This window comes from Gadus chalcogrammus, chromosome 18 (assembly GCF_026213295.1).
Source record: "Gadus chalcogrammus isolate NIFS_2021 chromosome 18, NIFS_Gcha_1.0, whole genome shotgun sequence".
Taxonomy (NCBI): Eukaryota; Metazoa; Chordata; class Actinopteri; order Gadiformes; family Gadidae; genus Gadus; species Gadus chalcogrammus.
The window spans coordinates 8,462,677-8,478,458 of record NC_079429.1 but is presented as its reverse complement, the minus strand read 5'-3'; the positions used below and the strand labels follow the sequence as shown (position 1 = coordinate 8,478,458).

General features: G+C 45.8%; 4 protein-coding genes across 5 annotated transcripts; all 4 read left to right on the top strand.

Moving 5' to 3' along the window:
* The first annotated feature begins 137 nt into the window (after positions 1–137).
* On the top strand, positions 138–1,136 carry LOC130371339 (dual specificity protein phosphatase 13-like). Its single transcript, XM_056577082.1, has 3 exons — positions 138–378; positions 562–779; positions 914–1,136. The coding sequence occupies exons 1-3, from the start codon at positions 230–232 to the stop codon at positions 1,120–1,122; spliced, it is 576 nt and encodes a 191-aa protein (XP_056433057.1). The 5' UTR covers positions 138–229; the 3' UTR covers positions 1,123–1,136.
* A 1,040-nt stretch (positions 1,137–2,176) lies between these two features.
* Positions 2,177–6,343, top strand: LOC130371340 (dual specificity protein phosphatase 13-like). Of its 2 annotated transcripts, XM_056577084.1 has the most exons (4): positions 2,177–2,324; positions 2,469–2,686; positions 3,352–3,603; positions 6,270–6,343. In XM_056577084.1, the coding sequence occupies exons 1-3, from the start codon at positions 2,197–2,199 to the stop codon at positions 3,561–3,563; spliced, it is 558 nt and encodes a 185-aa protein (XP_056433059.1). In that variant the 5' UTR covers positions 2,177–2,196; the 3' UTR covers positions 3,564–3,603; positions 6,270–6,343. The 2 variants fall into 2 exon arrangements, with proteins under 2 accessions (XP_056433059.1, XP_056433058.1); XM_056577083.1 differs by lacking the exon at positions 6,270–6,343 and having other exon boundaries at positions 3,352–4,938.
* On the top strand, positions 6,254–9,186 carry LOC130371338 (dual specificity protein phosphatase 13-like). Its single transcript, XM_056577081.1, has 3 exons — positions 6,254–6,529; positions 6,915–7,135; positions 8,274–9,186. Exons 1-3 carry the CDS (start codon positions 6,366–6,368, stop codon positions 8,474–8,476), a joined length of 588 nt encoding a protein of 195 aa, XP_056433056.1. The 5' UTR covers positions 6,254–6,365; the 3' UTR covers positions 8,477–9,186.
* Positions 9,187–9,327: 141 nt separating this feature from the next.
* On the top strand, positions 9,328–15,300 carry LOC130371805 (dual specificity phosphatase 29-like). The gene is made up of 7 exons (XM_056577672.1): positions 9,328–9,621; positions 9,715–9,852; positions 10,039–10,256; positions 10,685–10,884; positions 12,770–12,966; positions 13,084–13,307; positions 14,126–15,300. Exons 2-7 carry the CDS (start codon positions 9,725–9,727, stop codon positions 14,353–14,355), a joined length of 1,197 nt encoding a protein of 398 aa, XP_056433647.1. The 5' UTR covers positions 9,328–9,621; positions 9,715–9,724; the 3' UTR covers positions 14,356–15,300.
* The last annotated feature ends 482 nt before the right edge of the window (positions 15,301–15,782 follow it).

Here is a 15,782-nt window from a genome sequence, read left to right as displayed (position 1 = left end):
TGTGAAATATATTATACATAGCCTTGGTTCTATGTTTGTATTAAATACAGTCCAGTCAAAAAATGGGAAATTTCGTGACTAAAGAAATGTGCAGTCAGAAATTGGGTTACTGTTTTATTTTCAGCCTGAGAACACCTGTTGTTGTCATTGGACCGCTTCAATGAACACTCAGTAGTGAACACTGACTCAGGACAGTGGGTGGGTTAGCTATAGCTCCTCTCTGTCAGTCATGATCAGTCAACGGGAAGAAAGCGACGTCTCCGCGGGAAATCCGTGCGGAACTCCCACCGTGAAGGAGTTGGAGAAAGTTTTGTATGGAGGAAAACGATTTGGCAATGACACGGACGAGGTTTGGCCCAACTTGTTCATTGGAAATATGTAAGCCTGATAACAAATTAAAGTGCATAATAGTTCAATAGGCTCATGATTCCCCTTACATTTTATCTTTTTTTTTAAATTTAATAATAATATAATATCAACAATAATGTATCCCAATAGTTTCCGAAATACATTCATGCTAGCAGCCTATACAATACCTAAACCGTTCACTTTACCACACAGGTCAGTCGCCAATGATCGCTATAGTCTGTGGAAACTGGGCATCACGCACGTCCTTAACGCTGCGCACGGGAAGGCGCACTGCCAGGGCAGCGCTCGGTTCTATGGATCCACCGTGGACTACCTCGGCGTGCCCGCGGATGACGCTCCCTCTTTTAACCTTTCCCGCTATTTCTCCCCCTGCTCGGACTACATTCAGAAGGCACTTGACACGCCTGGTGGTAAATAATAGCATGCATACACACCCCTTTGTGTTGTTATTTTTCTCAGAACTGGACTGTATAGAATATACTATTTATGTCCATGGGTGCAAAGTATAGCTTTAGTTTAACTTGGTCATGTTGGTCTTTACCAGCTAGGGTTATTGTGCACTGTGCTGTGGGGGTGAGCAGGTCTGCCTCGCTGGTCCTGGCCTACCTGATGATCTGCCACCATTACCCGCTGCTGGACGCCATCCATAAGGTCAAAGAACAACGCTGGATTTTCCCAAACAGAGGATTCCTCAAACAGCTACGTGCTTTGGACATAACGTTAAAAAACAGAGCAAAGAATGAACAAGCTTGACCAGGGCCGTAGCACCAAATTCTGGGCCCTGCATACGAGAGGTACTGATGGGCCCCCTCCCGAATTCCCCCTAGAAAATTCAAAATAAATACATAGATATTTTCTTTTTTCATTCCCATGGGCCCCCCGCTCGTCATCTGCATCTTTTTTTTCAAGCACTAGAGAAGCGTTGAATGATTGGATGGATTCTTCATGTATGATGATGTCACAGTCCTCGTGAACGACACCTCATGACGCTCTTATGATTCTACTTCTGTTCGGCAATTGGGGCCATAGTTTGATAACGTTAGAGTTGCCCAGTTGGTGACGTATGGTTTACTAGTGACGCGCATGAACATGGCGTAACATGAACCTTTTACTCAATATAAAAGAATCAACCATCTTATCACATACTTTACTATTGATTGACGTTGTAACGTCTGTTGGCATGACTTTGCTCAGTTTTAAACGTTGTGTACTGGTAAACCAGCTCTAGTTAAGGGCAAGTTTTGCCTTCTATATAGTGGCAATACTGGATGTGCTTCTAATAAATAAAAGCAAAAGGATAGTAGGTGATAGGCATCAAGGAAAAAAAGGCTTTATCGGATAAAACCCCCCTGCTGCGAAATAACTTTTAGATTCCCAACGCAGTGCACATGAACGGTCGCTGTCGCGAACACGCGGGAGCGTCATCTCTTGCGAGCCATCTCGTTATCGCAGGACAGTGAACCCGCCTTTACAACAACAACGACATTTAACATTTAATGTTTCTCTATAGCTTAATTCGCATATTAGCCTACTAGCTACAGGGGTATAGAGGAAGGAAAGTATAATAAGGAAGTATAAGTGAGGGAATCAAATCATTGAAGCGGTTTGTAGTCCGCCCCCTCCCTGCAGCCCCCACTGGTAACTACACGCCGGGTCAGGGTTCAGGACTAAATTAGGAAGCCGTCCTGGGACACTCAAAACACACCTGCTCCGGCGGATCACCCTGCGCGGGGGGGCGGGCAGGCGGGCGGGCTTTTAATAATAATAATAACAACAACTCCTTTGGAATAAGGCGGACCGTCTAGTCAGGGGGCGATTTCAATTAAAATGTCCTCCGTGAAAGACGAGAGTAAACAGTACATGACAGTGAAGGATTTGCAGAAAGTTTTGGACTCGTGCAATCTACAGCTACATCAAGTGGATGAGGTTTGGCCCAACATCTACATCGGGAATGTGTAAGTAGCTGCTACTCTACAGGTCTGTTTTACGTCCACAATGAAACATCTTACACTCATGTAAAAATGTGTTGTGTATAAAGTATTCCATATCTAATGTGTGTATGTATGTCCATGTGCTCACTCCCTTTCTGTGCTCTGCAGACACGTAGCCCAGAACAGGAGTGCTTTGCAGAAACTAGGTATTACTCATGTGTTGAACGCTGCCCATTCCAAACGAGGCAGCATTGGGGACCAAAGATTTTACGGCAACGACTTCGTGTATTGTGGCATTCCCGCTGATGACTCCACCTACTTTGACATCGACGTTTACTTCAAACCTGCTGCCGATTTCATTCACAAGGCACTGAAATCTCCAGATGGTAAGGCTCCTCAAGGCGCCTGATTCGCAACAATGGATGAATGAGTTATTTCAATTACAGCACAACCGCTGATGGATGCAATGCGTGCTCTGTTTAAAACAGCATTAGACGGGCGTCTGACTTCAGGTCATTAGTGCGAAGATATGCCTCCTCATTTTTCTTTCAAGTGCAGTTCTTTTTTTCTCCCCATGTCATTTAATAATTCTTTAATAAAAACCCATTCACCCCAACCCTCGGTGTCCCATGCTGTCAGTTAATTTCATGTCATTACGCTGCTGGCAGTACTGGGGTCTGGAGATGGAAGCAGTCAGGGGTCCCACCTTGCAGAACTCAAGTCTATCATGAGGTCACCACCACGGTGTCTTAAAGCATAGCGATCAAGTCAAGGACGTCCTCTCACAGACAGAGACAGAGAGAGACACAGAGAGAGGGAGAGAGAGACACAGAGAGAGAGGGAGACAGAGAGAGAGACAGAGAAACTTAAAAAATGTAATGGAAAGGAAATTAATCGTGGACACTCTTTTCGGCTGGCAGTGGGATGGTTGAGGGAGTAGATAACGAAGGACTCCAGTTTGAGATGAGCAACCATGTCAAACAAGAGACCTCTGGTAAATCCATTTGCCTCTCCCCCTCATCGCTCTCTATCTCTCCCCCTCTCTCTTTAGGCAAGGTTCTAGTGCATTGCATCATGGGCCTGAGCCGGTCCTCAACCTTAGTGCTGGCCTACCTCATGATCCACCGTCACCTCCCCCTCCGTCGGGCCCTGAAGAACCTGGTGGAGAAGAGAGCCATCTACCCCAACCGCAACTTCCTGGCTCTGCTGCTGGACCTCGACCTGCAGCTGAAGAGAAAGGAAAGAACGTGCGACATCCTGTAATCTGCCGAGACATGCTTTGTATGGAACTCTTCATTCAGTGGTCAGTGCACACGAGAAACCCACAGCCTCTCTCTTAGTAACCAGGAGTCTGAGCACCACTGGGTACTATGTTATCTGCTGTGAGTACACAGAGCAACAGCAGCGGATGATAAGAACGCATGAGGCAACACTTTGGGGGGAATATTGGGGCCATGGACTGCCGTTTTTCATTTTGTACAATGATCTATAGCGTTGATCACAGTGTTAACAAAATGGACCAAAACTATTAACAGGACACTTGACTATTCACTTGTTGTTGGTATTTAATGTTCGCTGTGCTCAGATGTTTTTGATAAATCATAAAATCGATGCAGCTCAGAAGAGAAAAGACTGCTTCCTTTTTAGACCTAACTCAAAAAATACCTCTTTTATTATTCAAGTTAACTGTTCAAACTTTTTACTGGGATCGTTTATGGTATTGGAAGCATGGCGAACATCTGCCTTTGCCACACTATGTAGTCATTCACACAATTCAATTAACTTTATTATTCTTCATTTGTGTGCAAGTGTCCCGCTCTTGGTTAATCTTTCAGGGAAACAGACGGTGAAGACGGAATCACTTTGAGACGAGTTTAAGATGTTAACCTAAAAAGAAGAAAAATAAAGTGAATGTAGAGAGACTGGCAGAAGGCAGACGTCTGAACCATGATGCACTCTGTCATACATATGTTACAATTACATGTGTTATATATACATATGTTATATAATATTACAATTACATGTGTGCTATTTATTCATTATGTGTTTTTATGTTGATGTGCAATGTATGATGCACAGTATTTATATTCATAGTGTATTGCTTTCCATTTAAACTCGCCCAAAACACATGCACAACATGTTTTGGTCCTTGCAAAGGCAAAAATGTCCACAAAGACAGTTCTTTGCAGAGGATTCCCTTTTTTATGAATGCAGTGTGGAATACCCAGAGATACTTTTTAGTGCCATTAAAGGGCTGGTCTTATGCCACCAGGTGTGAATGTGATTAGCCATTAGACTGGTAGATCAGTCTATCAGCCTACCCAGGGGACACTCCCACGTGAGATTGTCACTATAACACAGGAAAAGGCAATTTTCAAACGGCTTGTAATGGCTTAACACACCCACGCCATGGTGGCATAATATCATCAGCATCAGAGCAGTTGATAAAGCCTACTAGTGGTGGAGCAAGAAAAAAAGAAGAAGCATTTTTTCTGTTGAGCCTTTCTGTGGTAACCGTGGGCACCTTCCCGATACGAAGCATCTTTAATTACACAGAAGTGGAGCAGAAAGGACAGGCTAGCCTCGGGCTACGAGGAGGCTATGAAAGCTGCAGAGCAACATGTGCACCCAGGGAAATCAGTTCTCCGGCCTCCTAACTGGGGGAGGGAAGGGGGAAGGCGGGTGCTTATTGATCAATGAGGAGCGAGGAGAGCAGCCCGCGGTGCACCACGCCGCTCCACGTGTTGCTCCTCCGATGCGCTCCACCTAGCCTCTTCAACTCATCAAAGCGGCTACACAACTTGCAAGCAAAACTTGGGGAAGTGTGTGAAGATGTATAGGTTTTTCTCTCTCTCTTGTGTACGCGGGAGGAAGCAAAGGAGGGTACACACACGCGCGCACACACATACGTGCACACATACACAAGTCTTTGTGTTCAAAAGGCTTTCCGGAACAGCCTGGAAGCCATCGGGATGGTGCGAGAGTAGCTCCATATGCCAAGACGGCTTTAGCAAAGGTCAGTGAAACAGATTCGGTCTCAGTGATTCATCCCTATGGAGGATGTGACAATAAGTCTCTGAAACCCCCTTGCTCCTGTACACCACCTTGTGTCTTTCTACACTGGCGAGCCGCATGGACCAAGAGAGAGAGAGAGAGAGAGAGGGGGGGGGAGCTGCCAACGCTTTCTTTACAGTGACAATGCAATGCACACACCGGCGATGTAAACGCTCCCGGCCTCAGGATAACTCCACTTCCTTGAGCGAATGCAAATGTATACAGTATGCATAATGGAAGCCTTCAACACTCCGTGTATAGCGGAGATGCTCAGGTTGGTCTTGCCGGCAGGAAATAAAGAATGGAGCTTTATGAGACGATAAAAAAAATGATCTTCCGCTTCCTATTCCCTAGAAAGAGATGCACTTAGCAAGATATACCGCATATAGGGCCCATGCTGTAACTGTATACATATACATTATAGTGTGTGTGGGTGTGTGTGTGTGTGTGAGAGAGTTAGTGCCTGTGTATGTATGTGGTCAAAATATTATATATATTATATAATATTATAAACAGCATAGAAACAGCAAACGGGATGCATCTCGATATTTCGTTTTGAAACAAGCACCATTGGTTCATTTCCGTGAATCACTAGGGCGGAAACATGTCAGAGCATTGTCAAAAGACAAATCAAATAAAAAAACACTGTTTAAAGACCTTACCACACAGTCCTTCTAACCACTAACTAGTCAGACACTAAAGCACTAAACACTTATAGTCAGATGAGGTCATCTTCAACAATATCCAATCACCTCATGCTGAGTGTAACCCAATGTGCGATCTCATGCACGTGGGTCGAGATGTGTCAGATATGTGGGGGGCACATTCCCGGCCCCTCCGACGATGGCGACTTACCCCTGGAGATGCGCCGGGTGTTGTTGCTTTTTAAAGCACTGTGCTGTCACTACCTCCTAGGGATCTGAACTGGAACACCCACCGGTGAGTATCCACATGCAGCGCTTTGGGTTCGGCGTGCCGTGGAACCAGGGACGGCGGTGAGCGACCACAGAGATGCCCAGGGGCCTCAGTGCTGGTGGGGCCTGCCCCGGGGGCTTGGGGACCAACGGGAGGTACGAGACCCCCCAGGCTTCTGAGCTGCAGAGGCTGATGTGGACCAAGAACGGGGCCAGTGGCCACCTGGACCAAGTCCAACCCAGGATCTACGTGGGAGACATGTGAGTCCCGTGCACTGCGGCAGTCGACTCTTTGAGTGTTTGTCGTTTTGAGGCGCGGCTGTGGAAAATGGCATCGTTTTCTGTGGAGCTGTATTGCTAAACGTTAGGTATTCCCAACATGAGAATTCCTTTTATATCTCAACAAGGAGATGAGGGACCACGTGCCTCACAACACACACTTAAGTCTCTTTTACCCCAAGCCACTTACAGTGAATATATATTTAATGAATGAGCAGGTAGAGGCTAGGCCATCTCGCTCAAGTGTGCCTACAAGTAGCCTCCGGCAGCCATTGGGAAATCAAAAACCCTGGACCTTTTCAGCTGGGAGTGGAACACTCGTGTCCCTCAGAAATCAGCAGCTGACCCGGATCTCCTTTCCTGCTAGGTACGCAGCGAAGGACAAGAGATCCCTCCTCGCCCACCGTATCACCCACGTGCTCAATGCCGCCGACGGGAAGTTCAACGTGAACACGGGGGCCAGGTTCTACCGGGACACCAAGATCACTTACCACGGGGTGGTGGCGTTCGACATGCCGACCTTCGACATGAGCCCCTTCTTCGCCCCGGCGGCCAACTTCATCAGAAACGCCCTGAGCACGCCCACAGGTAAGGGACACCCCCTGGTCATAGTCGTCGTGCCCTCAGCAGTCCCCCATGCCTCCGCTTGTCGGAAACATTAATGCAGCAAAGACAAATCTGCCTGTTAGGAGATCCGGCGAAACACGTGTCAGTCAGCTCCCATTACTCCAGCCCTGTGTTGTTATTAGTCATTAAAATGCAAATCCAGCACAGGGAACAATGTATCAAGCTAATATCTGCCTGCCCGCCCTGCCAACCCTCCCAGGGTAATCTCCTCATAAGCTAAGACCGTGGGACAGAGAAATTGGTTTTAAATGGATTGCCCTGGTAATTTGTAAGCAACACTTCCATTGGACATGGAAATTACACAATTACGATTGTGGCCTTCTGCTGCTCCCGTTATGCAAAGCGAAGGCAGTATCTGACATGGGGGTAATAAAGTGAGCTACATCCCCCACTCCCACACATCCAGCCCGCCCGCCCCACACACACCCACACTCCCCCTCCCCCCCCCCCCCCCCATGCCGGCTGGCCGGGCGCCGCGGTGTGTGGCGGCCTGTACTGTAATCCCCTGGCGGAAATACACAACCACCAAGACAGTTCAATTACGCGGTCCTTTGGGCTGTAATCCTCGGGGCGTGATAAAGGAATTGAGGATTAGCATGTGTAGAAACATTTGCAGGGACGCCGGTGAAAACTTTGACTTTGAGCGGTTTTGTCGCTCGTCTGCGATGTGGAGTTTCTTTCAGGGCTCTGCAAATAGGAGTGAAGAGATGTTGGAATAGAAGGATAAAAACAGCGATGTTATACAAGAGACATGTGGGTTGTTTGTGTAACCTACTGGGAAGAAACGAGGGGTGGAAGCAATATTGGTCTGGAGTTTAGGTTTTGAAAGGAAAAACAGATGAAAACAACAAAGCATGCTGTTTTTAGTTTCACCGACCATATGCATATGGGGATATTCTCAAGGTTGCGATTTTCTCAGGGGCCCCATTTTCTATAAAAACATGATTTTCTATATAAACTGGATACAAACTGGATGGATCCTGTAGATGAAAAATTTTATGGGAATCAACTCTGCATTTCATTAAAAAGTTTAAATTAATAAACAACAACCATAGTGAAAGTGAAAGTGAACACCATGTGTGTTTTGATTGGCCGTCAGCTAAGGTGCTGGTGCACTGCGTGATGGGACAGAGCCGCTCCTCCACCCTGGTGCTGGCCTACCTGATGATCCACGAGAACCTGACACTGGCCGACGCCATCAGAGCCGTCAGTGCCGGCCGCAACATCAGCCCCAACGCCGGCTTCCTGGAGCAGCTCCGAGCGCTGGACCGAGAGCTCCACGCCCGCAGAGCTCGGAGCTGAGGAACACTAATGTTATATTCGCACTCAAGATCTAGAGTACAAATATAACATGAATACATATATATATATTTTCATATTATTTAAATTCTCAAGAACTAGAGTACTTATAGAGTACGAGTATAATATGAATACATATATGTGTGTGTGTATATATATATATATATATATATATATATATATATATATATATATATATATATATATACAGTATATATAATATGAATATATATACACATAAACATACTATATATATATACATATATTCATATTATATTCATGCTCAGGATCTCCAGTAGGAGGCATTTTATGCCTCCCCATCATGATTATAGTATGATAGTATTTTATAAAAGTATGATTATGATATGCATATATGAATATAAATAAGTATATGCATAAAATTGAAAGTATGATGTACAGTTTGTTATTCAGAATAATTGTCTATAAATGTATTTGATAGTTTAATACCTGCGATGTGGACATAAATGTTAATGCTCATGATGAAAAACGCTTGTTGAAACAATATTATCATAAGTTAATAAATTATTAAAGGCAGTGTCTCAAAGGCCAGTTTGAATGTGATGCAATTAAAAAATATGCATTTGAACCCTGTCGGCAAATGACGAACGTTTACGTGCTTTTATATCCAAGCACAATGTGCCAGGTAATTAAAGTGCTTGATACTGGACAGTGAAAGCGCGTGACTATATATAGTCAGACATCTGGAAACACCGGTACCGAGTCGTGAGTTGTCACAACACATGCACTCTGGCTTGTGTCAGAGTCAAGTGTGGAAAAAATAACTTGCTCCCCCCCAGCCACCCCCACCCCCCCCAGCCCCGCTCACCCCTGCATATGGAGGTGCAGCTGTCCCCTTCAGACAGGCCAGCGCTCTGCCTTTGAGCAACCTTCATATCTGCTCGCTCCCTTGTAAAAACAAATCGCCAAGTGGAACTAAGTTTCATTGTTAAACTTAAAGAAGGGGTTTTTTTTGTAGGAGGAATTGATGAAAACATAGCGAACACTGAAGTGTTTTTTGATTTTCACAGAAGGATACCAATTTACAGGAAACTATTTTTTTCAATTTTTCTCTCAACTGTGGAAACTCATTTGCTTGGAAAAAATAAAGTACCGGTACTTTTCTTCAGGTAAGTTATCCAATGGTTGGGTATCTTTTCCAATCGTTGAAATACAACACGACTCCAGGTCCAGAACAGTCTCCATATCCATTCATTTTGAAGGGAGCCTGTCATGAGCCAAGAGGAGGAGCCAGGACACGAGACACCTCAAACCCACGATCTGCTGGGCCTTCTGCTGAAGAACAGACGCCCCCCCAGCCCCGCCAACCAGGTCTGGCCCGGCCTCTACATCGGAGATGTGTGAGTGGGACATCTGATCGGACATATCCATGTCAGCGGCAATATGGCGATTAACTAAAGCGACCCTGTGTTGTTGAACCCAACCCGATGAATAAACCCTCAGCAAATAAATACAACTCAGTCACATTACGCAACTTATATTTTGTTATTTTAAACCTCTCATTTTGTGGTGTTGGCTGTTTTCAGCGCTACCGCCAAGGATAAGGGGCTCTTGGGGACCCTGGGGGTGACACATGTGCTGAACGCCGCAGACGGGCCCCAGCACATTGACACCGGGGCGGTTTATTACGACGACACCGACATCGTCTATTATGGGGTGGAAGCGGCGGACCACAAAACCTTTGACCTCAGCCCCTTCTTCCACCCAGCCGCGGAATTCATCCAGGACGCCCTGGCCCAAAAAGGTAGGCCCGTGGGCACGAGGCAGCCATATTTATAACGCAAACGTAGTGAAGCACAGACGCTGGGAAAAAACGGTAGAAAGTCTTGTGAAGGTCCACAGTTCCAAGGCGCTTTCATGCCTTAGATATGTCGCAGATCTGTAGTTGTTTTATGTCTTTGTTTAAGAGAGCTCTTTCAACGGCTTGACATGTTGACGTGATTAAATAACGTGCTGCTCGTTATGATGAGTGACATTAAACAGCCAATGAGAACAGGCGTGACGCCCACGTCTAAATAAGACAACCCTGACCTTTGTATTCCCTCCCTCAGGTAAGGGGAAACAGAGGTCAGGGTCACACGTTGACCCTGACCTGTGCGTTTCCCCCTAACACACAATTCAGGGTCATACATATGTTGACCCTGACCCCGACCTGTGCGTTCCCCCCCTCAGGTACGGTGCTGGTGCACTGCGCCCGGGGCGTCAGCCGCTCGGCCGCCCTGGTCCTCGCCTTCCTCATGATCCGAGAGCGCCTGTCCCTGGTCGACGCCATCAAGGCCGTGTGCAGCCACAGGAACATCCTGCCCAACGCCGGCTTCCTGCGGCAGCTCCATCACCTGGACACTTCCCTGGCTGCCGAGAGAAGCAGGACGTAGACGGGGGGGGGGAGGAAGAGGAGCAGGAGATCAAAACGCAGAGCCAGAGAGTCACGTATTCACCGAGCACTAGATGCACATTTCAATGGCACCATTCCAAGAAACATGGATCCACAGTCTGTAGCCAGAGTGTGTACAATCGCAGGGATCACATGTTGAAGAGTTCAGCGGGGTTTGTCAGAGAGATAGGCCGCGCGGAGCGAGAGAGAGAGAGCGATAGACTGCACGTGTTCTGCTGCGAAGCGCGGCGTGGCGTCTATCTAGACACCTATAAATAAACAATGCCCCATTTATTTATTCACTCGGCTCAAAAACATAGTGTCTAAACTGCTGAAATCTTGCACTCCAACCGCTAAGACCGCGCTGCCTTAAGAGGTTTGATAGGAGCTGACAGAAATATGCCAACACCGTTCAGAGCGTGTATACAGATTCAGGTCAGACTTTGAACAGAGATGAAATAGCAGAGCCATCTTAATAAGAAATGCTCTACAGCGCGCGCGCACGCAAACACACACACACACACACACACACACACACACACACACACACACACACACACACACACACACACACACACACACACACACACACACACACACACACACACACACACACACACACACACACACACACACAGACAGAGCCAGGGCTGAGAGCGGGAGATAGAGAGAGATGCTGTCAAAATAAAAGGAATTGGATATCACAGGTCTAATGATTTCACTGTCAGAATGAATGATTGCAGAGTATGAAGATATGAGAGGGCGGGAAATAAAAGGAGGTTGACGGTGTGAAAACCGGGCATGACATGTTAGCAGTTATCCGCAGCCTCCTGCTACTAACACGTCCATCGCTGCTCATCATACACTACCCTCTCTTCGGCGGGGACGGCCTTTAATTTAGATCAGTGAATGGATCCGTGCACCGTGGAGTGCACAGATCACATAACAGAGAACCACAGACGTGTGTCATCGCGCGGAGAGAAGCTCATCTGTAACAGTCTGACACATTTAGACTCCTCGCTTCGCTTCATCTTTATTTTATTTTTTAATAGTGTTACCCGCAAGAAGAAGGGGGCCCCCATGGGATCCAGGGTGAGGGGGGGGGACGGGGGGGGACGGGGACTTTGATGACTGCAACAGCGACGTATCAGAGATTTAGTAATAGCGTCTGAGAGAGGGCGAGAGACACGCGGATAGAGGGAGAGAGGGGCAGCTCATAAGGATGAACAGACGCTCCGGTCGCCCTGTTCACTCCAGTGGATATGCGTACGTCCTTTGGCAAACTGGGAAGTTTGGATAAGCAAGGCTCCAAGCCAGCCGGGGAGATTAGAAGTGTGTATTGTGTGTGTGTGTGTGTGTGTGTGTGTGTGTGTGTGTGTGTGTGTGTGTGTGTGTGTGTGTGTGTGTGTGTGTGTGGAAGTAGATATGGTGTGGGGGGGGGGGGGGTCCACCCTGTCCCCACACCATTCATGGGGTGTAACCCCCCCCCCCACACACACACACACACACACTTTAAAGCCCCTAAAAATATCCCGTCCATTCGATGCCTGTCACCCATCAGCTACACAAACGCTGCCAGAACTCAGCCACCCTAACCTAACCTGCCTTCACTTTGGCTAGCAACGGCACAGCCAGACATGTTGTCAGAACCAGTGAACTAAACGCTCTTCCTGCTCGGGACGTCGGATCTCCGGTCGAGCGGTACCGTCTGGGTCGTAACATTAGTGACAGGGGAGGGGAAAGTCATATATTTATTTATAGGCTACTTAATGAAAGCATGTAGGAAGAAACACTGTTTGCCATCAAGAGAAGCGAACGGGGCGCTGTGGCAAGGCAAATTGTTATTTCCCTTCCCAAAGGTAATGCATCAAGTGTGAAAGAAGGCTATTCTGAGAGAAATGGCTTCTAACAAGTCAAAGTCTGGCAGGAGCACAACAGCGTGGCAGGGAGCGGAGGCATCTGCTCAGAAGGAGGAATATTTCACACCCGGGGGCTATGAACTGGAGAAGATTCTCAACCGTGGGAGTGCAGTGTACACTCGTGTCAATGAGGTCTGGCCCAACGTCTACATCGGAGACGAGTGAGCCACTGCTGCAATAAGACAATAATAAATGAAAAAAAATAAAGCACCATTAGCTTCGGGTAAACAAGAAAATAACTCCTAATTGCTCTCGTAAATAATCCCCTCCCTCCACAGGCAGACGGCGAAAAACAAGGCCAACCTGAGGAAAATGGGAGTTACTCACGTGCTGAACGCGGCGGAGGGCACGTGGAACAGCGTGGACACGGGGGCGGACTACTATGACGACATGGCCGTGGTGTACTTCGGCTTGGTGGCGGTGGACGTGGTGGGGTTCGACCTCAGCCAGTATTTCTACTCCGCCGCCAAGTTCATCCACGAAGCACTGCGTGATCCTCAGAGTAAGAGAGTACGGTCGAAAGGCTGTAATGTGACGTCACTCAGTGATGTGACGGCATATTGCCGATTTATTTTTATATACATGTATGTGTATAAATATATATATATATATATATATATATATATATATATATATATATATATATATATATATATATATATATGTATATATATATATGTATATATATATATATATATAGGCTATTTCTTAACAGAAAAGTTTTTGATTAATGTAGCATGGACACGGAAAGACGAAGATACAGGACTACTGAGCGTCTTTAATAAAGGCAATGCATGTTCAGGTAGGCCTACTTAATAGTCACGTTATAGGCATGCTCGTCAAAGGATGCAAATAGACACGAGCCTTAAGTGGTTTTCACGGTGTTAACTATTTAGGTTTCATATACAGTATACGCAGTGGCGGATCTTCCATTAGGCAAACCTAGGCAAGTGCCTAGGGCCCCAACCAAAAAAAAATGAAAAAATATATATATATATCTGAAACTGATTTTACTGTGGAGAGTTGAGTGGCAGTGCACTATGGGTTTATTGCGATTCTAAGAGTATTGGGATGGTTATTTGTTTTGTGTACGTGTTTCAAAAATGAGGGCCCCATGTCTTTATTTTGCCTAGGGCCCCAAAATGGCTAGATCCGCCCCTGAGTATACGCAACCAAATGTAAAACCAAAAGGGCTTTTCATGGTGTGAACTGGAACCGGACGCCTACAAGACGTCTCGGCCACAGAGTATTTGCTACTATTCTTAGAGTTTATTCTTCCACGACTCAAGAGAATGAGTCAGATGATGTTCTCCCCCACAGACACGCTGCTGGTTCACTGTGTGATGGGTCGGAGCCGCTCCTCCACGCTCTTCCTGGCCTACCTCATGATCTACCACAACATGACCGTGGTGGACGCCGTCGACCATGTGAAACAGCGCCGACGCATCATCCCTAACTGGGGCTTTCTGAAGCAGCTAAGACAACTGGACGAAAGTCTCCAGGAGAAGCGGAAAAGCTCTTCAGACAGAGAGGGAAATGACTATAGTTAGGTCTAGTGCAACACATGATTGATGAGAAGTGTTTTCATTTAACATGAGTGCACACACACATACACACACGCACGCACGCACATCACAAGTAGAAGATCACAGTGTAGATTAGCCATTGACATGAAGCTTGCCTTTATTACTCCAAAATATTTTATCTATTGCCAAAAAGGAAATTAAAAAAAAATAATATTCAAAATGCCTTGCCCAAGTACAGAACTCAACATTCCTTCAACCACTTTGGGGTGTTCAATCAACTGCAGTGGCATCATATTCATGGTCAATTATAATTTATTCTTATGCTAAAATGTACAGCATTTGAGTGACTGACAAAGGAGAAAAAGTCATAAATACAAGAATGTCATTCTGTCCATTTACTGTGCACATAGCCAGGTATTTCCCCGTTAACCAACCAGCAACTCTGTACAGGTACAAAGGCTACAAAAGAGCAATAGAAACAAAAACACAAGTACAAGTTGCGTTTTACATGCAATCTGTTAGCTTAGTTTGCTCTATTCACAAGCTCTAATCTTCTAGACTTCGGTAAAATATAAATCCAACATTTTATAAAGATAGAAAACAAATCTACAGATGGAATGAAAATGTAACTTTAAAGGCATTATGTAAAATATTTGGACTAAATTTATATTCTTCTTTATTGTTATTCATCGGTATAATCATTTAGATGTTTTTTTGTTTAATCCCGCCACACTTCCCTTGACAAGTTGAAATGTTTTAGAATCATCAGGGTACAAACACTGAGATATGCTTTGTTATTTCGACAGAAATCCGTCTGCTTTAGAAAACAGAAAGCTGCCTTAAGGAGATCTGTTACAAAAAGACTTCAGAATTATACATACATAGCAATAAAACCTCTCAAACCAAACGGAAAACAGGACTAAGTTTACATCGTTTTTTTTGTTTTGATTTTTTTTTACATTAGCATTAACAAAATATAGTTTCATCTTCCCGCCCCCCCCCCCACTCCCTCCCGCGAAGGGAGACCTAATAAAAGGCCAGATATATTTAAATGGTTTGCTATTTAGCACAACACTTGTACTGTACAGTACTACTCAATGCACTGTCACTAACAGAGACCGAAGCATGCTAGCTGTCACTTTACAAAATAAGTACAATAATTTAAATATACAAAGGCATGAGTATAGTACAAACTAATTGTCAGCACTGTTATACAGGTACACGGACTAGGTTCAGGCAGACACACCGACTCCACTCGTAGCAGGCACATTAAATGGCTTCACTGGAGGCTGCTACACAACTGCAAACACCACCTGGGAGACGGAGCTCCGCCTCTCCACCCAACCTGCTCTTAGAGAGACATCCGAGACACCGACGCTAATTAAATAGATGTTTATCTTAATGTAAGGCTTCCCATCTGGAGGAACAAAGAAAAGAAACAAAACGAAAAA